We start from the raw sequence: 22,500 nt of genomic DNA, 5'->3' as shown, positions 1-22,500 counted from the left end.
AGAAGCGAAAGAGAAAGAGAAGAGGAAAATAAAAAGGAAGAGAAAAAATAGAAAAATAGAGAAAGTGAATAAGAAGGGAATAAATGTAGGAAAGAGAAACTGAAAGGAGAGAGAAAGACAGAGAAAGAGGAGAGAGAGAAACTACGAAAGAGAAGAGAAGACAAAAGACAAATACGAGAGCAATGGAGCAAAATATAAAGAAGAAGAAGACGAAGGAGAAACGAGAAAGACGAGAGAGAAGCATCACAGACAGCAAAGGAGGAGAAAGACGAAGATGACGGAAGAAGAGAGAGAAAGAGAGAAGAAGGAAAGAACAAGAAAAGCGAACGAATAGAGGAGGAGGAGGGCATAATAAAAAATACCCAACAATACAAAAAGGTCAGAAAAGCAAGTGGTGCCGATGAAGGCAATCGCGAAAAGAAGGAACAAAAAGAAAAAAAAAAAGAGAAAAAAAAGAAAAAGGAAAAAGAATAAAAAAAAATCAAAACCTTTCAGGCATGTCAGAAACACGAAGAAATGACGAAACGCATTGATAAAAAAAAAAAAATCAATAAAAATATATATAAAAAAATAACGAGTAAACAAATGTCAAGCTTACAAAAGCAAATGAATGCATGCACGAATGCGCGCGCGTTCCGACGCATACATACATACGCACACACATGCACACACACACACACACAAACGAACTCACACGCACATGCACACAAGCACACACACACACACACACACACACACACACACACACACACACACACACACGCACACACGCCCGAGTACACTTTACACTCTGCATTACACTTTGAACGGCGTTCCTTCCGCAAACAGACACAAGCGAACGCCATCGGCCACCGCCCGTCCCGCGCCCTACCCACGCCCACGCCCTTACCCTTACCCACATCCATACCCACGCCCACATCCACGCCCTTACCCACATCCATACCCACGCCCACGCCCTTACCCACATCCATACCCACGCCCACATCCACGCCCTTACCCTTACCCACACACATACTCACGCCCAAATCCACGCCCTTACCCATACCCACACACATACTCACGCCCACGCTGAAACGGCTGAAGACGAACCTCGATTTCGCGGGGGAAGCAATCCACCCCACACCCCCTTCCCATCCCTTCCTCACCCCCACCCACCCCCTTTTTCCTAATGACAGAGCCCAGATTATCGCCTCCCCCCCTCCCCCACCCCCTAGCCACCTCTCTCCGTTTTATCTATTCGCTGATTTATCTTATCTACTTTCACGTGTTTCTTTTTCTATCTATTCATCTCCTTATTCCGAAGTTCCATGTCTATCCATCAATTCATTCCTTAAAATCATTGATCTATCCAATTACCTATCTATTTTGGGTCACATCTATTCATCAATCTCCTTTATCTTGACGTCTCATCTATCCATCTATCTATCTATCTATTTTCGCAACGAGATGGGCCATGCCTTAGTTCTATCTATCTATCCATGGAGCTCTGAGGAGTGAGTGCGTGAATAAATGAGAGTGAGTGAGTAAGTGAGTGAGTAAACGAATGATTAAGCGAGTGAGTAAATGAATGAGTTAGTGAGTGCGTAAGCAAGTGAGTGAATGAATAAGTGAGTGAGTAAGCAAGTGAGTGAATGAATAAGTAAGCGAGTGAGTGAGTGAGTGAATAAGTGAGACAGTGAGTGAGTGAGTGAGTGTAGGTATGGATGGGTGAATATGTGAGCAAAAGAGTGAATGAGTACGAGTAGGCCTATGCGCGTGAATGGGTAGATGAATGAGTCACAAGAGTAGGTGTGAGCGAGTGAATAAACCAACATGTGCCCGAGTGAGTGAGTGAATGAGCGAGTGAGCGAGTGTGCAAGTGAATAAGTGAATAAGTGAGTGAGTGAGTGAGTGAGTGAGTGAGTGAGTGAGTGAATGAATGAGTGGGCAAGTGAATGAATGAATGAACAACGCATGAATACCCGATTCTGCACGCGTGGGAAACGGATTAGCCAAAATTCGCAATCGCAAAAGAAGAAGAAGAAGAAGAAGAAGAAGAAGAAGAAGAAGAAGAAGAAGAAGAAGAAGAAGAAGAAGAAGAAGAAGAAGAAGAAGAAGAAGAAGAAGAAAAAGAAGAAGAAGAAGAAGAAGAAAAACGCCAAAGGTCGTCGTAGATTCTTTTCCGACCCCCCCCCCCCCCCCAGAAAATGGGAAAAGAGACAGAAAGAGAGAAAGAGTGTGTGGAAAGGAGAGAAGAGGAGAGTAAAGGAAAGGAAAGGAGAGAGAGAGAGGATTACAAAAATGTCATCAAACTCGTCAATCACACCCTCTCCATCTCCCTTTTACCTACGGATCCACCGCCTCTCAGCCACATCGCCCCTCCCTCTTCCTCCTCCTCCACCACGGACAACTCCCACTCCAAACTCTACAACTCCACCACAACCAGCAGCACCCTCTGAAGACTGCCTGACTGAAGACTGAGAGACTGACTAAAGACTGAGAGACTGACTGAAGACTGACTAAAGACTGACAGACTGACTGTTTGAACGCACTCTCTCCCTTTCACAAATACACTCACACTCGCCCACACGCAATCCCTTCCTCCACCCCTCCCCTCCCATCCACCCACCCACCCACTCACTCCACCTCCAAGAAAACGACAACGCAAGAGATAAAAAAAGACAGAGAGATCGAAAAGAAAGAAAGAAAGAAAAGAAAAGAAAAAGACAACCCAAACCCCCCACACAAAGAAAGAAAGAGCTAGGGAGGGGGAGAGAGAAAGAAATGCCGAGAGAGAGAGAGAGAGAGAGAGAGAGAGAGAGAGAGAGAGAGAGAGAGAGAGAGAGAGAGAGAGAGGAGAGAGAGAGAGAGAGAGAGAGAGAGAGAGAGATTGAGAAATACCGAGAGAGAGAGAGAGAGAGATTGAGAAATACCGAGAGAGAGAGAGAGAGAGAAAGAAATACCAAGACACAAACAAACAAAACACACACACACACACACACAGAAAGAAAAACCAAAAGAAAAACCCGCGAGAGAGTCAGAGAGAAAGAAAGAGAAAGAGAGAGAGAGAGAGAGAGAGAGGGAGCGCGCGCCCAAGCTAATTAATTTATAAGCAGGCAATCTCTTAATTAGGGAAGAGAGAAGCCGGCAGATTCATTCGGTATGCCAACGAACAAACAAAGTGCACAAGAGGACGATGCCTACAACCACAAAAAAAAAAACGAGAGGATGAAGAAACTCAACAACTCGGCAAAGATCCTCCCGCTCAATAGTAGCCCGGGTGTGTGTGTTGGTTGTGCTCTTAATTATGTGTGCTCGGAGTGCGGGTATATGTGAGAGTGAGAGTGAGAGTGAGAGTGAGGGAGAGGGGAGTGCGGGTATATGTGAGAGTGAGAGTGAGAGTGAGAGTGAGGGGAGAGCGAGTTTTTGAGAGAAAGGGAGAGTGAGGGAGAGGGGAGAGAGGGAGAGAGGGAGAGAGGGAGAGTAAAGAGTGAGGGAGAGGGAAGGGCGAGTTTTTGAGAGAAAGGGAGAGTGAGAGTGAGGGAGAGGGGAGAGTGAGGGAGAGGGGAGAGTGAGGGAGATGGGAGATGGGAGAGGGAGTGAGAGTGCGAGTGAGGGAGATGGGAGAGGGAGATGAGAGGAGAGATGAGAGAAAGGGAGAGAGAGAGAGAGAGAGAGAGAGAGAGAGAGAGAGAGAGAGAGAGAGAGAGAGAGAGAGAGAGAGAGGGAGTGAGAGTGAGAGTGAGGGAGAGGGAAGAGCGAGTTTTTGAGAGAAAGGGAGAGGTGAGAGTGAGGGAGAGTGAGAGAGATGTGAGACAGAGTGAACTAGAGAGAGAGAGAGAGAGTCCCCGTGCTCAAGAGAAAGAAAGAGAGAAAGAGAGAGTCCCCGTGCTCAAGAGAAAGAGAAAACGAGAAAGAGAAATAGAAAGAAAGAAAGAGAGACAGAGAGAGAGAGAGTCCCCGCGCTCGCAAACCCCCACCCACGGGCGACCAACCACGAGCATGCACACGCGAGGGCGAAGGTGAATTTCAACGGACATGCGGAGGAATGTGCTCGTTAATACGTGCTTGCGAGAGTGTAATCATTAATGATGGATTAGCGACGTGGACATGGGCCCCGTGCCGACGCGGGCGAGGGTGAATGGGCCACTGAATGAGGGAATGAGTGAGTGAGTGAACGAGTGAATGACTGAGTGTGTGAGTGAGTGAGTGTGGTGGGTGGCTAATTTTGTGTACGAGTGACCGGTTGGGCGTGACCCTAGTTTTTACCCATTCAAACCATTCGCTCGTTCACTCACTCACTCAATGACTCGCTCGTTCACACTCGCTCGTTCACACTCGCTCGTTCACTCACTCACCCAATCACTCGCTCACTCACTCACTCACCCAATCACTCGCTCACTCAATGACTCGCTCGTTCACTCACTCACCCAATCACTCGCTCACTCACTCACTCAATGACTCGCTCGTTCACTCACTCACTCACTCCATCCCAGGACAGAGAAGCCCTTCGCGTGACCTTAGCTTCAGCGAGCGAGCGACTTCGCGAGTGGCACCCGCGAGCGACCCGCCCATCCAGAAGGGGAAGGAACCTCGTCCGCGGCCCCCTTCCGCCGCCACCCTCCCCCCCCCCCGCTCAGAGTCGTTGGCCCCACCGGAATCGAGTGCGTTTAAAGTGGCCGTGCGTGCCTGAAAGCGGAGTGCATGTATGGCCGGCGACGCTGCGAGGAGGGCGAGCCGGGCCGCGTGGTTGGCGTGACTCGGGCCGCAAAAAAAAAAAAATCGCACAAAAAATATATATATAAAAAAATAAATCGAAAGCAATTTGAGGGGAAAAGAATAAAAAAAAAAAAAAAAAAAAAAAAGAGCAAACACCCGATACCCGAAAGCACTTGCACTCGAAGTCCTCATTCCCGGCAGAGGGCGACCCTGGCGAGCCCTCCCTCCGCCGCGACTCGCAGTGACCCCCCGACGGCTCTCCTACGTCACCGCCCGCCGCCGTCACGCGTTACGGGTCGGGGCGGGGCGGGTCGGGGCGGGCCAGGGCGGCGCGTGCAGACTGCGTTCGGGTTTAATAGGTGATATGTAATACGCAATGTGTATATGTAAAACAAACACGGACACGCATACGCACACGAGCGCAAACACACACATGCACAAACACACACACACGAGCACAAGCACAAACACAAACACAAACATACGCACACGAGCGCAAACACACACACACACACACACACACACACATTCGAGCGCAAACATACACACACACACACACACACACACACACACACACACACACACGAGCGCAAACACGCAAACACACACACACGCACACACGCACTCCGACTGATTTGATCACGTTGCGAGGCTACGAACTACAGCAAACAGACCAACACGAACAACCAGAGCAAATGCAATAGCTTTGATGAATCCAGTGAAAAGTAAAAAGAAAAAAAAAGGAAAAACAAAGAGAACGGCGGGGGGTGGGGGGGGAAGAGGAGGAGGAGGAAGAGGGGGAGGAGGAGGAGGGGGAGGGGGTAGGGGAACCATGACGTAGTTCAGGACTCCCATCACCTCTTCTCTAAGAATAAAAAGACCGAGAGAGCAAATCCGAGAGACGCCAGGACAGGACGCCCAAGCCGAGACACGGGCGGGCGTGTGGCGAGCGAAAGTGCGGGCGTGCGGGCGGCAGCAGCTGCGAGCGAGCGAGCGAGCGGCAGTCAGCATGGGACACAAAAGTAAACACCATTAGCAATATTGTGTTTATTCATTCAAAAAGCCAGGTGGGCCGCCTATGAGCAATGTTCACATGTGTAAACGGACCCTCCCCTCCGGCTCCCCCCTCTCTCCCCCCCCCGGGTCCGCCCTCCCCCTTCTTCCTTGTCCCTCTCCCTCCTCCCCTCTCCTCCCCCCCCCCAATCCCCATCCCCAGGACACCGCCAGCCTCCCGCCGCTTAATCCAGTAATGGATCGCTTTTCTCGATCCTGTTAGTTTAAGTCGTCCAAAGAAAATACAATTTGAGGCGTGTCAACATGTTTTTGGTGTACATGCAGCGGGAGGGGAGAGGGAGGGGGGGAAAGGGAAGGAGGAGAGGGAAGGAGGAGAGGGGGTTCAGAGGCGAGGGGAGAGAGGGAGGAAAGAGGGAAAGAGGAAGGAAGGAGGGGGGGTCAGAGACGAGGGAAAGAGGGATGGGAAGGAGGGAGCGGAGAGAGAGGAAGGAGGGGGAAAGAAAGACGGAGGGAGGAAGAAGCGCTGGAGGGAAAGGAGAACGAGAGGGAGTGGGAGGGAGGGAAAGGAAAGGAAAGGAGAAGGAGTGAGAGGGAGAGAAAGGAAAGGAGAAGGAGAGAGAGGGAGAGAAGGGAAAGGAAGAGCAAAAAGGTTGGACCGAGCAAGTCCTAGTCAAAGAATCAATCAAAAAAATGATCCCTTATGCACACACATATTTTTACGTGTGTCGCATATCCACTGCGAGGGAAACGAGAAACAGGGAGGGAATGAGGGGAAAGGAGGGGGAGGAAGGGAAAGGAGGGGAAAGGAGGGGGAGGAAGGGAAGGAGGGGGAGGAAGGGAAGCAGGGGAAGGAAGAGAAGGAGGGGGAGGGAAAAGGGGAAGGAGGGAGGAGGAAGGGGAAGGAGGGAGAGGAAGGGGAAAGAGGGAGAAGAAAGGAAACATGGAGGAGACACAAGTAGAAAAAGTAAAGATGGAAGATGACAATAGAGTAAAAAAAAAAAAAATGGGAAGACAAGAAAAAGAAGAAAGACGAAATGAAACAGGGAGAGAGAAAACGGGAGAAGAAAGGGCAAACAAAGAGAAGAGAAAATAAGAGAAAACAGAAGAGACCGAGACACGACGAGACGAGAAAAAAATAAAAAAAAAACAGGAGAAAAGAAGGGAGGGCAACCACCCCTCTCCCACGCTCTACCCTCCCCTCCCCCCTCCCCTCCCCCACCTCCCCTCCCCACCCCCAACCCGGCGCACGATTGTCTTAACGGCGTGTCAGTGGGCAAAGAAAGGGGTGGAATCCGCGTATTTGCGTAAATCAGAGAGTCATAAAAGACGCCAGATGAACAGCCACATCAGAAACGGGCTTCATTCCGGGGTTGTGGAGAGGGAGAGAGGGAGAGGGAGAGGGAGAGGGAGAGGGAGAGGGAGAGGGAGAGGGAGAGGGAGGGGAAGAGGGAGAGGAAGAGAGGGGAGGGGGAGGGGAAGAGAAGAGGGAGGAGGGAGGGGAGGGAAGAGGGAGGAAGGGAGGAGGGGTGAGCGTTGGGGGGATGGGAAGGGGGGAGAGGATAGAAGTGGGGGTGGGGAGAAGGGAGAGGAAAGCAGTAGGGGAGGGGGTGGAGAGAAGGAGAGGAAAGAATTGTGGGGGGATGGGAGGAAAGAGAAGGGGGGGGAGTAGAAGAGGAGAGAACGGAGAGGGGAAGAGAGAACAGGGGACCAGTGCAGGGAATGGAGAGGGAGAGAGAGAGAAAGAGAGAGAAAGAGAGAGAAAAAAAGCGAAGCGAAGCCAAGAGAAGAGGGAAAGATAAAAAAAGCGAAGAGAAGAGAAGAGAAGACAAACGAAAGAGACAAGAAGAGACACACAAAAGGTGAAACAACGAACACTCCAGCCCCCCCCCCCTCTCCCTCTCCTGCCGCGTCCTCTGACCGCGCCACTCCGCGCAAAATGTCAAATTATTGGCCTCCTTCGCCGGACCTTTCCACCGCGGCGCTCAACTCGGGGGGACGCGGCGGACGTTCCATCTCAATCGTGCCGCCTCGCTCTCTCTTCCATTCGGCAAGCGGGCCCGGTTCGTTCGTCCGTTTATTTATTCATTCAATTCGCTCTATCCACTCTCCCTCGCTCCCTCCCTCCTTCCCTCCTTCCTTTTGTCTCTCGTCCATACTCCTTCCATCCCACCTGCCTTCGTTTACTCCTTTCTTCACGCCTTCTCCATCATTCTCTCCGTCTCCCTTCCTTCATTGACATCTTCCCTCCATTCTTCCTTCACTTCCTCTTCCCCTCCCGTCCTTCCTTCCTTCCCTCCCTTCCTCCTTCCCTCCCTCCTCTCTCAATCCCATCCTCCTTCCTTCCTTCCATCCTTCCTCCTCTCTCAATCCCATCCTCCTTCCTTCCTTCCATCCTTCCTCCTCTCTCAATCTCCTCCTTCCTTCCATCCTTCCTCTTCTCTCAATCTCCTCCTCCTTCCCCCTCTCTCAATCCCATCCTCCTTCCTTCCTTCCTTCCATCCTCCTCTCTCAATCTCCTCCTTCCTCCTCTCTCAATCCCATCCTCCTGTCTTCCTTCCTTCCATCCTCCTCTCTCCAATCTCCTCCCCTTCCTCCTCTCTCAATCCCATCCTCCTGTCTTCCTTCCTTCCATCCTCCTCTCCTCAATCTCCTCCTTCCTCCTCTCTCAATCTCCTCCTTCCTTCTCTCCCAATCCCATCCTCCTTCCTTCTCTCTCAATCCCATCCTCCTGTCTTCCTTCCTTCCATCCTCCTCTCTCAATCTCCTCCTTCCTCCTCTCTCAATCCCATCCTCCTGTCTTCCTTCCTTCCATCCTCCTCTCTCAATCTCCTCCTTCCTTCCATCCTCCTCTCTCAATCTCCTCCTCCTTCCTTCCTTCCTTCCATCCTCCTTCCTTCCTTCCTCCTCTCTCAATCTCAATCTCCTCCTCCTCCCTCCCTCCTTCCTTCCTTCCTTCCTTCCAGCCCGTCCCCGCCCCGACGCCTTGCCTGAATTCATCTTCCTACCGAAACGAAATCAAACAGGCGTTAATCTTTAACCCTACCTCCCCCCCCCCCCTTCTCTCTCTACCTCTAACCCCTCCTCCCCAACCCCCCTAACCCCCCACACACTTCCTCGTCACAGCCACGAAGCATTCTTTCACACGCTCTAAATTAGATTACCCCCCCCCCCCCCTCCTCCTCCTCCTCCTCCCCTCCTCCTCCTCCTCCTCCTCCCTCCCCACCCTCCCACCACTAACCCCCTTCACCAGGATACCCCCTCTCATCCCTTCCCCTCGCCGCCCACCTCCCCAACCCCCCTTAACCCCCTTTCTCCAATCAGGATACCCCCCCTCCCTCCCTCCCTCCCTCCCACCCATCCCACCCAACCACCCACCCCCCCTTCCCTCCCTCTTCCCTTCAATTTCAGGGCACTTAAGGAAACCAGCTATCAAGTACACACTTAATGAGTCCCCTTTCCTCCTCCTCCTACCCCCCCCCCTTTCCTCCTCCTCCTCTCCTCTCCTCTCCTCTCCTCTCCTCTCCTCTCCTCCCCTCCCCTCCCTCCTCCCCCTTTCTTCCACGCCCGAAACACTTCGCCGATACAATTCCCAAAAGGTGAAAGAGAAATAGAAAGAGGGTGAGGGAGTGGGAGAGGGAGTGGGAGAGGGAGAGGGGAGGGGGGTGAAGAGGGGACGGAAGGGAGGTTGGGGAATGGGAAGGGTGAGAGGAAGAGGGGAAGGGAGGGAGGTTGGGGAATGAGAAGAGGGAGAGGAAGAGGGGTAAGGGAGGGAAAGGAAAAGGGAAGGGGAGATGTAGGAGAGGGAGAAGGAAGGGAGAGGGAGATAGAGAGATAAAGAGATGGGGAGAGAGGGAGAGAGGGAGAGGAGAGAGAGGGAGAGGGAGAGGGAGAGAGAGAGAGAGAGAGAGAGAGAGAGAGAGAGAGAGAGAGAGAGAGAGAGAGAGAGAGAGAGAGAGAGAGAGAGAGAGAGAGAGAGAGAGAGAGAGAGACCCCCGGTTCCCTCACGCAAACCTTCCCGCGCCCAATGTTTGCTCGACGATGATTGGCCCGGCGTCCGACAGACCTAGCCAATCAGCGGCCGCACTTGGAAGGCTTATTTACGTGCAAGGGAGCAACGTGGATGTCAGTTACCGGCTTGACACGAGGCTGACAGGTGTGGCAATAGGCTAAAAGAGGCAGCTAAGACAATCAACCTCCGCCCCCGCCCGATCCCTCTGCCGAAAACCGGAACTTTTTTTTTTGCCGTCCGCGTCGGGAAGAGCGAGTTCGAAGGATGGACGAGCGAGCGAGTGTAGTGTGTTGCTGAATTCCTCCCTCGGCGCGCAGTGGCGGGACCCCCCGGTGAAGCCTCGGAGACTGATTTCTGAGAAGTGGTGACAAGACTTGTCCATCAGCGCGTGATGAGTGAGAATTCGAGCAACGGCGGAGGGGCGGCTCCGTCCACCGCCCCGACTCCGCCCGCGCGCCCACCGCCTCCTCTCTGCCCACTGCTCCAGGACGGCGAGGATTACGACGCGTGGGTGCTCGCGGGCGGACGCCTCTTCCGTGCCCATGGCTCCGTCCTGGCCTCGCACAGCGCCTACCTGCGGGCGGCCGTGGGCGGGGAACGCGAGGCGAGGTTGCTCTTGCCGCACGTGCCGCCCGCGGGCTTTGCTGCCATCCTGGCCTACATGTACACGGGCCGCCTGCCCCTCACGCCCGCTACGCTCTATGAGGCAAGCCCCGTCAGCTGTTGCAACGCGATCGCAAGACGCTTTCAAGCACGACTGTTGGTCCCTTGATACTCCTCCCTTGCCTTTCTCAGTTCAGCTGACCAGTTACAAAATCGATAACCATTCCATAGCTCCTCTGGCTGATTTCTTTCCTCAGCATATGTTTCTTCCCCATAAATCTATCAAGCTTTCAAACATTTGATCTCCCTTCTCTAAGATACGTGATTATGTGCAAGTCCATGATGAACGGCACTTGAGAATGAGAAAAGCTGCTTGAGTGGACAGCATTCATAAACGTTTCCTTCCTACACCAAGTTAGGTGCTCAGCTGCCGTGTGCCGTTAACAAGTGTCTTTTCCCGCTTCCTCAAACAGGTGCTGGTGGCGGGGCACCTGTTACAAATGCCCGGGGTGGTGTCCCTGTGCCAGGCTCTCCTCACAGGCACCAGTGCTAGCCCCAGCGCCGCTGCCATGCTTGGGGGGATCCCCGACGTGCCCCCCGCCCTCAGCGTGTGGAGGGGGCTGGCCAGGTTCGTGCCCCCGCAGCACGTCGCCTCCACTTCGTCTACTTCGTCCTCGACCACGATCGTCAGACCCACGCCCACCCGACCTCGCCCCCATCATCCCATCAAACACGCCCATGGTTGGTGTCCCTAACATGTATTTCTTTTCGTTGCCAAGCCTTACATGATGATGGTCACTTGCAAACTTGCTTCTCTCATTCAAGAACAGCAGCACAACCTAAGACTCGATTCTCTCTCACTCAAAAGTAGTCCCTCCAGAGCTGAGTCGCGAGGGGGACGCCGTGGACGGCCTCGGGGGTGTCCTGGACGACACCTGCGGGAGTCAGCACCAGGACGGAGTTGGTACAATGAGCCTCAACGACAAATACATACGACACAGTGCTGCCGTCGGCGAAGGAATTAGAAGCCAGTCCGGGACAGTTATAATAGACATCGCCGCCTGTGACGGGCCCGTTTTCTTTGAGCGTGTCATCAACAGGGCGTACAAGGCTAATGTAAGCACCATAGACATTTGTCAGGTCACTTTACACTTTATTACTTGCCCTTATGCATCAAAATAGCTTTTATGTCTGCTGGGGTATTTTTTATTGCTGGTAATACAAGGATTCATCACTGATTTGTAAAAGAATTTAATTTTCATTCCACAGCCTTTGCTGGGTCACGATGACTCAGAGACCGAGACCGAGATTAATGTGGAAGAGCTTGACTCCGAGCCAGGTTCTGAGAACACTGGAGGGGAGAACACGAAGACAGGCAGAGATATTGCAGGCGACGCCAGCAACTCCTCAGAAAATTCTAGCCTTACCAATGCCCTTCAACTGGAAGCTGCAAGTGGGATCCTTAAGAGCAACAGGGTCCCATCACCCCCGGTCCCCAACAACCAAACAAGCCGTACATACCACTGTGTCTACTGCAACCATACCTTCAAGAGCCACTACTGTTATCAGGTAAATTCACTGTGTTCTCCGATTTTTTGTCTTTGAATTATAAGATATAAGTACAAAGAAAAAGCCTATGACATACCTCTACCTTTGTCAGAAACACATGCGCCGCCACATCAACCCCATCACAGTCGAGGTGGATAAACTACGCGGAAGCAGCCTTCCCTCTCCAGGCAAATCTGATGCCTTGCAAGATGCTAGCAGCCGCACCATGAGCGTGAAAGAAGGCCGACTGGCAGGCAGGAGGGCTGGTAGTATGTCTCCTTACAGTAGCAATGGTACAGTTTCTCCTGCACCCTCAGAAGGGCTCAAGATCCTGGACCTCAACGTACAATACTTCCCCTGCAAGACCTGTGGCTCCAAGTTCCCCAGCTACTATTTCGTGCACAAACACCGACGGCTCTGTCATCAGGACGAGGAGAACTCATCTCTAGGGGAGAAGGCCAGAGCCAAGACCCCATCCTCAAAGCCAGCACGCACCCCAACCCCCACAACGACCCGTGCCGCCACGCCCAAGTCCTCCACCAGCTAATGTAACTTCATGACCCCACTGTCAATATCTCCACATGTACATCTTCTGCATCAGAGGATTCTTAAGATTATAGTATACCAGTGGCCTCCTTGTCCTTCACAATACTGGAACTGGCTCATATTACAGGCTGTTGGTTGACTCTTTATCTATAACATTTTATACCCTGGTCTTTCTGTTTATCAAATATAGATCCCTCAATACTTCTAATATAAAATGTTATCAAAAATAAATATTAATAAACCTAGAACAAAGTCTGCCTCATGATTTCCGTATCCCAAAAAAGCAGGATAAAGTCCGTCACGCTGAAATCCAACCTATACTAATGCCTTTTGACAATATTTATATGTATCAATGTTCATAACCCAAAATATTAGTCAAAATAATGGACGAGAAGATTAGAAATCAATAATACAGAAAAAATATATACAAGTAGCAAAACTTTAGAAATATACTGTATGACACTTAAACTAAAAAGATTTGCCCTTTTATGGTAACAATCAAAATCATGAAACTATTCTGCACTAACCCAGATGATACACTTATTTCCAATGGAGAAGGCTGAAAAGCTAATTTTTTTCACCTTCCAAGCAAAGCGACTTCTTGCTTAAAATGAAACGAAGTGCTCAAATTTCAAATACACACAAGCAGAGAAAACCTTTACTGGAATAATAAAGAAAAAGAAAAAGAATGAAAAAAGCAATGCAGAAAATATCTGGCACGAAATAGCCCCAACCTCCAGGAATCCCAGCACAAAACGGAAAACAATGAAAGCAGAATGCGAGATAAGAAAGAGAAAAAAGGAAAGAAAGTCCCCCACTCTCTCAGCGCATTCAAACTACAGTCTCTTCCCATCATGATATCCAACCCTATCCCCAGAAACAAGCAAAAGAGAACGGCCGCTACTCACCATGCTCTGCCGCATTGTCGTCATCACTCGAGTCCTGGGTATCTTTGGTCTTGTCATCCTCTTTAAGCAGGCGTTCTCTTCTTGCGGTTTTCTCTCTAGGCTTATCACTGGTGAAAAAGAGAGAAGGGGTTAATGTTAAGCACCAACTGTTATTGTTGCAGAGGTCAAACTGTTATTGTCTGAACCTTGGCTTTTATTTGTATCCTCCGTGTACATAAAAAATCTGAATCTTTTCATTGATATCAGACAGAAATCTATCACAGAGGGAAATGTAAGGATTGCAAGTTACGTCACACCAATGAAACAAGCCCAAAGGATAAATAAACAAACAAACAAATGAATAAGTCGTGAGGTTCAAAATCCACATAAAGTGTTGGCTGTCAAACTGATGTGTAGATTCAATATCCCACATCAATTCTGACCTTCAAAAACATTCACTGTGGATTTTGATGCATAAGAAGCCAGTATTTCATTAACTGCCAAAGCTGCTCAGCATTGGAGAGCAATCTTACACGAAACAAGAAAACAAGAATGTACAGTTGTTGTTTTTCTTTGGCATCACTGAAGAAATACATAGCACACACACAAAAAAATATATATGTATATATATGATACACTATGACATAACGACAATAGCTGTACATTCATAGAACATCGAAGTTCAAAGGAGGAATAAAGCTATTAATTCTAAATAAGTCTTACATCTTCAAGATATTACAAGACAATACAATAACAATTTGCTTAATTTTCAGGTAGGGAATCTACACTGTACTGTACATTCCGATAAACAATGAAGAATAATAGATGTGAAATATGCAAGGATGTAAATTGTAACACAGAGGAACAATTACTTATTATCTTATTCATGACTAATAGTAATTCATTTTAAGTAATACTTTAACTTCCTACCATTGTTCTGTGCCTATTGACTGAATACAAAACTGCTATCATAAAAACTGTTAATTTTTGCAATATAAAAAATTTACACTGTCAGCAAAGAGAAAATTTGCTCAAGGCACTCATATTTTCTCAACATTCATTATTATCCTGCAGTTATGCACCACTGACACCCTAGGAATCAAACCTCACTGACTCATCATTACTGTTTTTATGCCTTTATATACTTTTCAAATTTTAGTACAACCAAACAAAATAAAAAGTAACACAAAAAGAGAAACAATCCACAGCAGAACATACCTATTAGAGAGATTTTCCTTGTCTTTTTCTCTGACTTCTTGATTGGATATCGCCGGCGCTGTGTTGGTGCCGCTGTTGTTCGACGACTCATTGCCCTGACTCACCCCCACCGTTGCCGCATGGTTCGGCGACGGCACAGGGCTGTTCTCCGTGGTGGCAGGCAGGGAGTTGGCTGACACCTCCCCTCCAGGCGTGTTGTTCACGGGGTAGTTCTGCGTCTGCTCAGATTCACCCGAGCTTCCCTGATTGCTGTTGCTGTTGTTGTTCAGGCTCCCTGTCATGGTGGGCGGGCCCTGCCGGTTGGTCTGCTGACCACGCAACGCCGCCACTGAGCCCCTGGTGGTCACACCCGTCACATTCACCCCAACCACTTCCACCACTGGAGGATTGTTTGGTTTCCTTGGCCGTCTTATTCGGCGTTTCACTAACACCTTGTAATTTTCTTTCTTTTTGGTACTATAGTAGTATTGAATACAATCACTCACTGACTTTCTTTCTAAATAACTACCTATTGCAACAAAGTTCTTAGGGTGTTGTAAATATTTGTCCCGAAATATTTCTTTCTCTTGCTCGGTCCAGATATTTATGTTTTTGTGATCTTTATACTCTGCTATGGGTTCCTCTATAAGTCCATTGCGGTTGTTGTAGCGATGCTGGCGCTTCTTCTCCTCTAAAAGGATGGGGGGAATTACAGCATAAGCTCGCATCTTCTTGTCTTCATTCTGTGGGGTGTGGGAGAGAATGGTTAGTTTTGCAGCAATCTTTATCAAATCAAATCAACTTGGGATCTTTGAGAGTAATCTAGTAACAATAATACCATTGATAAAAGTCACACCATCTACTGAATGTGATTTATTCCTAGACTTAATTGCTCAGTAGTCCCTTCCCTTCGCTACTGTGTGAGAACAACTTCACTCTGCTATGACACCAAGAACACTGAATTACAGCTTAATTGGGTGAATGAACTTGAATGTTGAGAAACTTGACTCAAATGAAAACTTGTTGAGTAAGAGAAGAAAGTCTGAAAAGCTAAGGAAAAAAAGAGCTTACAAGATTATGAAATTCAACAATCATATGGTGAGTCATGAAGCCATGTTCAAGCTGGGATTGCGAATGACAATTATTCTTGTTTTGCTTAGCTTGTCACTAGAAAATGCTTAATGAGAGATCCATAATCTACAACATTGCACAATATAAAACAAAAAAATGCAGTATTAACACAGTGTATGTAGTTACTCCTTGTCGAAGATGCAATATCCACATGAAAAACTAAACCTTGCCAGATAATAGGCTCAAAGGAGGTCTCCTATCATGATATAAAGACTGACAAGGTTGAGGGAATTTAAATTATTAATAAATCATAAATGTAAAAGGTTATTTTTGCTTCAGAGAATCTACAAGGCTAGAAGACTTAATGAGAATACTTCAAATAAATATACTTTATCATTCATGAACAGTCCCATTGAATGGCCCTAGCATGAGCAACTAATAGGGATTTTGCTTGAACTTTAACTAAGTAACTAAATATACTGAAGAAAGAGAACAAAAACTCCACTTCATGGCAGGGAAAGACCGAAGTGAAGGGTCCTTCCTTTTAAAGTGGCTAACACTATGACATACATTACAGCTTTAGCTTATGGACTGCTCAAAGGATTAAAACTGGTAAGAGAACATGCAATCGGTTACAGCTGCTCTTATGTTAGGTAAGGTAATCTAGATTAGGATAGAAAAGCATTTATGAGGCCAGGCTAGGTAGGTCATGTTGTGGACATGCTAGAGAAGTTGAGAATGCCACAATGCTCTAGCTTCAATTGTATCTTTTTTTTTTTAGGTCTCATTCACAACCTACTCAAAGTATTAGGGACAGTATCATGCTTGATATGCATATAATCCAAGCTGAGAGTCAGGATCTGCAAATGTAACTACTAAAATGCCATAGAAAAGAACCTAGTTAAGTGGAAAGAACTTCAACAGCGGAGGACCAAACCTCCAATATCACAGCCTCTTTTCTATCCATCATGTCTTTCATAGTAGCATCAACCCTTACAATAACAGGGTCTAACATTCTCACTCCTTAAAACTATGAAAACCCAAGACAGAACTACCACAGATGAATACAAAACTATATACTGTATCAAAAAATAAGTACCAAGACACTAAATGCTAAAACTGCCACAGACTAACCAGGGACTACACAATCAACAACTGAACAGACCTTCGCTCCGGCAACTCACACTAACCTCCTGTTCCTGCAACCCGTCCATGATCTCCTCCATCTCGGCATCGCTCTTGACCCTGGCCCCAACGCGAGAGAAACGCTCCTTCTCCTCCCGTTGTTTTCTCAGCTCGGGGAACACCTTCTCGAACAGTTCCCGGTTCTTGGCCACCTTCTCCTTGTGCTTCTTGGAGTTCTCAACCTGTAACACAAGGACAAGTTAATGAAGGGGTTAAGACAGAACAAAAATGGTAAGTAAGACAAATAAAGTGATGAGAGAGAGAGAAGACTTGTTTGCTAAGGCTTGTGTAATACATATTCAGTGCAAGGTAAAACATCAAATCAAGGAAAGATACTGCTTTTGAGCCCTGCAAATTTGTTTAAAGTGATGAATCGGTAACAATTTTGTCCATCATTGATAGAAATATAACTAAACTCCAAGTGGTTATTTCCATTGCCTTGTTTAGTTTCCTTCCCCCTCAACAAATCTAGTCTAAAAGACAGTAATACATGTAATGTTTCTGAAGCAATTTAAACAACTAATGACAGAAGACAACCTATCTTGTCAAGGCTAAACCATCACTGACACATCATCTCATCAAATGCAACCAAGCCTGCTCTAAGTTGTGTAAGCTAAACAGCTGTTTTCTTGTATGGCCCAAGCAGAAGTCATTGAAGAGAAAGAGTCCCTTAGTAGCAGGCTTACAGCCTCTTTTTAGCTTCATTAGCTAAACAGTTTTTGCAAGAGTCAAGAACGTGGAATACAAGATAAATTTACGTTTCCTGTGCTTTTAATATTACCCTTGACAGCTTGATCCCCCTTATGGCAAGGTTGAGGAAACCCCATCATGAGTCAAATAGGATATATCAACAATCAATAGTTATCTATACACTACACAAGAAAGAAAGACTGCTTAAGTCAACATACATAAATAAATAAAAATGCTCTCAAAACCCAGGACATCACCCTTTCCTTCCGACAGCCTACATCCCTTCAAATCCCACTCCTTGTACTCACCTTCTCCACTTTCTTGAGCCATTCCGTCATGAGTTTTGAGTATGTCTGGGTAAGATGGGCATCCCGGCTGTTCTTGTCAGCATGACGCTTCTTGAAGTACTCCATGAGCCGGCGTTTGAACCCGGCATACTGTCTTTTGTTCTCCATGTAGACCTCGGTGTCCGTGGGTTGGTGGTACAATGGCTGCAAGAGGAGGCGGGTTTATTATATTTCCAAGTTTTCATTGGACATATTCTCATTTGTATTTTCAGGTACAATCAAGTTTCTCTTGTAATTCCTGTTCTACATATGTGAAATACCAAATACCAAAATGAGTACTCGAGTTATGAAAAGCACCAGGAACTTACCAAAACACTTGGCTCTTCTGTAGGAGGCATGAGTTTGTCCAAGATGGTATGGGATTCCTCTGCCTTTTTCTGAAAAAGCAAAATCAACATTTTGAGGATAGACCCTAAAATGCATAATTGCCAAAGCTGAGAAGACAGCAACTTATGAAACTGAATGACTTTGTTACCTCCACTAATTTAGCTTACAAGCTATACTAACCTCAAAGATATATATATCAGAGGATAACATCCAACAACAAAGTGCAATTTACACATTCCAGCTTTAAATGGTAAACAAGCATATACCATACAAAAGCAAAAGTAAGCAACTTATTAACTTTCAATACCAAGATCACAACCATCAAAGACAAGACCACACTCCTGAGCAAAAGAAAGCACACTTACTCTGTTATCAGCATAAATAATCTGCGCTAGACTCTGGTGTTTGGGCTCCTTGGTGTCCTCCTCCTCCGTCTTACCCCCTTCACCCTTCTGGGCTGCTGCTTCTAGCTCTCCCTCTTTCTTGCGTAACTTGGCTATGCTTGATTCCGCCTGTACACAGAGAATCATGTTAGATGATCTAGATGTGATAACTGTCTTGCATACTTTACACAAAATACAAAAATCATCGTTCTCTACAAAAACATTCAACATCCATCAACATCTATCTTTTATTTTGAAACATTAAATATCACATCAATGGTACCTTAACAAAACTTAAAACAGAAATCTGATTTGTACATGACAATGAATCTACTTTTGAACTGACAAATTACACATAAATATGTTGTACATATCATTTGCACACTTTTCATTTTTTCTTTTTTATAGCCCTGTTCACTCACCTTAGCAATATCTCTGTCTACTTTCTCTATGCGTTTAAGGAGATCATCTTTGGTGGTGCGCAGCGGTGACTCATCTCTGGGATCGGACGGCAGCGTAGGGGAGATAGCTTCTACTTGTGGGGTGTAGGTGGACTCCTGGAAATATCATGCATTAGTCATTACACAGAAATAGACTTAACATAACACATCCATTACAAAAAACTGAACCATTACAAAGAAATGTGTTCGACAGATATGCACATGAGAGTAGCTTGGAAAACTGACTTGAAATATTATAAAGAAAACACTGGATACTAAATAATCTAATTCATGACAGAGAACTATATAGATCTTAAAGACAAAATGTGAATACATCTGACAAGCCTAACATTTGGTTAGGTTTGGTATTTATCTTCAGAATGTTAAAAATAAAACCCAAAATACTTTTCCATCTCCTGTTTGCAGATGTTAATACTCATTCTTCATTCCTTAACAAGAACCCCAACCCTCTTACCCGGCTGCTGTGATTGTTCTCCGACGTGTCAACAACGAGGGGCTTCATCTGCTGGGAGAGCTTCATGCGCTTGCTAGAGTCTATCGTAGTGCTGATGGCCAGAGGGTTACCCGGGACTATGGACATCATGTCGGTGCGGGGGTGGGAGTGGGTGTACGGCCTGCAAAGATGAGCAGAGGGGTTAAACATGGGTGTGTCTCAAAGGGGTGCAGGCTGCCTTAAGGATTAGGGCCACACCAAACCACTTCCCTGCTACTGTAAGCATTTGGGAGGTGGCACTGGAGGCACCTCTTTTCCACCATCACTAGAAAAGGTTGTCCAACAGAGAAACAAAGGTTCATTTCCCTTACCTACAACCACTGTAGTATGGCAAGCACAAAACACACATTAGGCTCACTCAATAATTCAGTCACTCACTCACGCACATGTACAAAATTAAAGGAAACAAATCATATCAACAAAATACCATTGGTACCAATGAAACAAATAAACATATAAACATATTAGTAACAGCAGGTCACACAGCTTACATTACCACATGCACACTTAGCCAAACATCAACTGTGTACAACTATAACACAGAAACAACCACTTGATGATTTTCAACATTCCTGACACTTTTAACACTACATACTCTTGGAACACCAACTATGGCCCTTCCCATCAGGGTCTAGAACTCTCTATGAGAAATATTTATGACACAATGAAAAACACAGTCAATGAATTCTACATCACTTTCCTAATGGGTCAATAATAATCACCAATTAAAGTTCCCTATCAACAGTTTCCACTAACATCCACCTAAATGGCAAAGATCCCCTTATGTTCTAATGGTCATATGTTTAAGGAAATTGTGGGGCCACAAGCCAGTTCCTAACACAACACTGTTATACTTAAAGTGCTGTTTGTGGACTGCATGAAGAAAAATTTTGCAACTACAGTCCTGCTAATTTTCAGTCTAATTTCTTTGCACATACTTTCAGTTGATTATGCATATCCAGCTTTTGCAGACTCAATCCACAGTTAAGGCTATTGTGCTTTATTAAATATATCCTATGATATCTTTCAGTATACTTCTGTGTGTACCAAAATTTATGACCACTTTCTACAAGATCCTTCCAACTGGAAAACAGAATCTTTCTTTACCTATAAATACCTTGGAAATGGAACTAAAGGCAAAATCCAGAGTTTTCAAATCTGATGACACCAAAGTCGATAGTCACATGGCTGACTTGATTTACGCAATCCTCTGAAGACCCTATTCATCTAGAGCTTTCCTAGAGCCTAACCTAAGCAAAGGCACCTGGTGTATAGGACTAACAAAGGAAAAAGCATAAGGAAATAAAACATACACAAATATACAAAAATAATCATACTACAAAGCATCAACACAGAATCATGGGACTGAAATTCCACTTGGATTTTTCTTCTTCAAGTTAACTTAATTACAAATAATATCTAACAAGGAGAGGACTTCAAACCTTACAACAAAAAAGAACAGAAAATCATTAACACTAAAAATGCCTGAGCAATGTCGTAAATCGAGGATGATAACTTGGAAAGGGGAGTGAATGTACAGTATTTGGGTAGTGTGTTTCTGCAGGTGGGACCTTATCAATCTTATGACGTCTGTGTACAAGCATGACTCTTCTTAGGGTGTGATCAAGACGGATTGGGTGTTGAGAATGCTAGGAGTAAGGCTGATATTGTGTCTGGGTACACATTAAAATCGGCCAGGAGTGTGTAAGGGTTGGGAAAAGAGCGTGACTGCGAATAAGTGTGATTACGTTCTAAAATCATCAAATGCAGAGACGTGTGAGCCTGTACGTGTATGTGAATGTACGCATCCCACAGCACAAACCCACACACTCACTCACAAACATGCCCACATATACAGACAGACTTAACACTAACCTCCTGAAACTACAAAACATTAAAATAACCTACATATGAGGAACAACTGGATCATATCCAAAACATGGGACAGGGGAAGGGAGGGGACAAGGGGGACCAGAGAAAGGGTAGATGGGATATAACAAAATACTAACAAACAAAGGGATAGATACAAAAGAACCGAACTTCAACACTTCAGAAGAAATGAAGTAGAAGAGAGAAAAAAGAGATTTTTTTTCTCTTGTCTCTTCTTCCCTCTAGGAAATGGATGCAAATGAGAGGAGAAGGTAAAAGGAGAAATACAAGACAAATGCACAGAAAAAAACAAAAGTTACATGAAAGGCAATACAAAAAAAAATAATAATCAAAATAAACAAATAAAAGAAGAAGAAAAAAAAAAAAGGGATGAAAAATAAATAAAACAAAAAAGGTAATTACAATGATAACAATAACAATAATAATAATAATAAAAAATATGGAAAGCTAGCTTTATTATTCTGTTATTCTGTGTCACATACCATAACATTTCCGCCTCTGCTCGCGAGTATGGCCTGCGGAGGGAGGGCCAAGTTAGCGGGCTGGATGAGCTTTATGGGGTTAAAACACTACAAAACACTCTTGTTACAGGGGATGGTGGTACAGGAGGTTACAAAGGGTGGGTGTTGCGTAGGTTAACTTTGGAGGGGAGGGAGAAAAGGTGGGAAGTTGGGAGGGAGGAAAGGTGGGAAGTTGGGAGGCAGGGAGGATGGAAATGTGGGAGAGAGGGAGGGAGAAAAGGTGGGAAGTTGGGAAGGAGGGAGGAAAGGTGGGAAGTTGGGAAGGAGGGAGAAAAGGTGGGAGAGGAGAGAGGGAGGAGACAAGATGGGATGGGTAGAAGGAAAGGAAGAGCTGTGGGAGGGTAGGTCGAACGGGTGAGTGGAGAGGTTGGGATGGACAGGAACGGAGAAGGAAGAGGGCCGAGAGGATGGGAGGAAAGAGGGAAGGTGGGTGACTGGATGAGGTGGACAGGAGGGACAGAAAGATGTAAAGGGGGGGGTGGGGGAGGTGAGGAGGAAAATGGGCAGTGGAGAGGTTGCAGAGGAGGTAAAAGGGACAAATTTGGGGGAATGGCAGAGAGCACCACCGGAGTATCATGTGCCGTTTTAAGGAAAGAGGGAATGGGGAGAGGGGTTGACGCTAGGTAGAAG

The 22,500-nt window shown here is 46.6% G+C and overlaps 2 protein-coding genes across 11 annotated transcripts in view; one reads left to right on the top strand and one right to left on the bottom strand.

Annotated features, from left to right (window-relative positions):
* The window catches only part of LOC113823729 (nuclear receptor corepressor 2), an 87,817-nt gene that overhangs the window by 11,996 nt on the left and 53,321 nt on the right, over nucleotides 1-22,500 (bottom strand). For 3 of the 8 annotated variants that reach the window (XM_070124675.1, XM_070124682.1, XM_070124677.1), the window contains 9 exons: nucleotides 21,832-21,864; nucleotides 19,421-19,580; nucleotides 18,928-19,062; nucleotides 18,488-18,634; nucleotides 18,104-18,172; nucleotides 17,757-17,939; nucleotides 16,758-16,940; nucleotides 14,524-15,245; nucleotides 13,327-13,433 (listed from right to left, as the gene is read on the bottom strand). In XM_070124675.1, the coding sequence (XP_069980776.1) occupies nucleotides 13,327-13,433; nucleotides 14,524-15,245; nucleotides 16,758-16,940; nucleotides 17,757-17,939; nucleotides 18,104-18,172; nucleotides 18,488-18,634; nucleotides 18,928-19,062; nucleotides 19,421-19,580; nucleotides 21,832-21,864 (1,739 nt within the window). The remainder of the gene's footprint in view (nucleotides 1-13,326; nucleotides 13,434-14,523; nucleotides 15,246-16,757; nucleotides 16,941-17,756; nucleotides 17,940-18,103; nucleotides 18,173-18,487; nucleotides 18,635-18,927; nucleotides 19,063-19,420; nucleotides 19,581-21,831; nucleotides 21,865-22,500) is intronic. The other 5 variants (XM_070124676.1, XM_070124678.1, XM_070124680.1 and 2 more) reach the window with 3 other exon arrangements.
* LOC138862418 (telomere zinc finger-associated protein) lies at nucleotides 9,693-12,586 on the top strand. Of its 3 annotated transcripts, none has more exons than XM_070124686.1 (5): nucleotides 9,693-10,427; nucleotides 10,798-11,065; nucleotides 11,205-11,440; nucleotides 11,594-11,893; nucleotides 11,985-12,586. In XM_070124686.1, exons 1-5 carry the CDS (start codon nucleotides 10,113-10,115, stop codon nucleotides 12,417-12,419), a joined length of 1,554 nt encoding a protein of 517 aa, XP_069980787.1. In that variant the 5' UTR covers nucleotides 9,693-10,112; the 3' UTR covers nucleotides 12,420-12,586. The 3 variants fall into 3 exon arrangements, with proteins under 3 accessions (XP_069980787.1, XP_069980786.1, XP_069980785.1); XM_070124685.1 differs by having other exon boundaries at nucleotides 11,196-11,440; XM_070124684.1 differs by having other exon boundaries at nucleotides 9,694-10,427; nucleotides 11,193-11,440.

The sequence above is a fragment of the Penaeus vannamei genome, chromosome 8, assembly GCF_042767895.1.
Source record: "Penaeus vannamei isolate JL-2024 chromosome 8, ASM4276789v1, whole genome shotgun sequence".
Taxonomy (NCBI): domain Eukaryota; kingdom Metazoa; phylum Arthropoda; class Malacostraca; order Decapoda; family Penaeidae; genus Penaeus; species Penaeus vannamei.
This window is presented reverse-complemented; position numbering and strand designations above follow the sequence as displayed.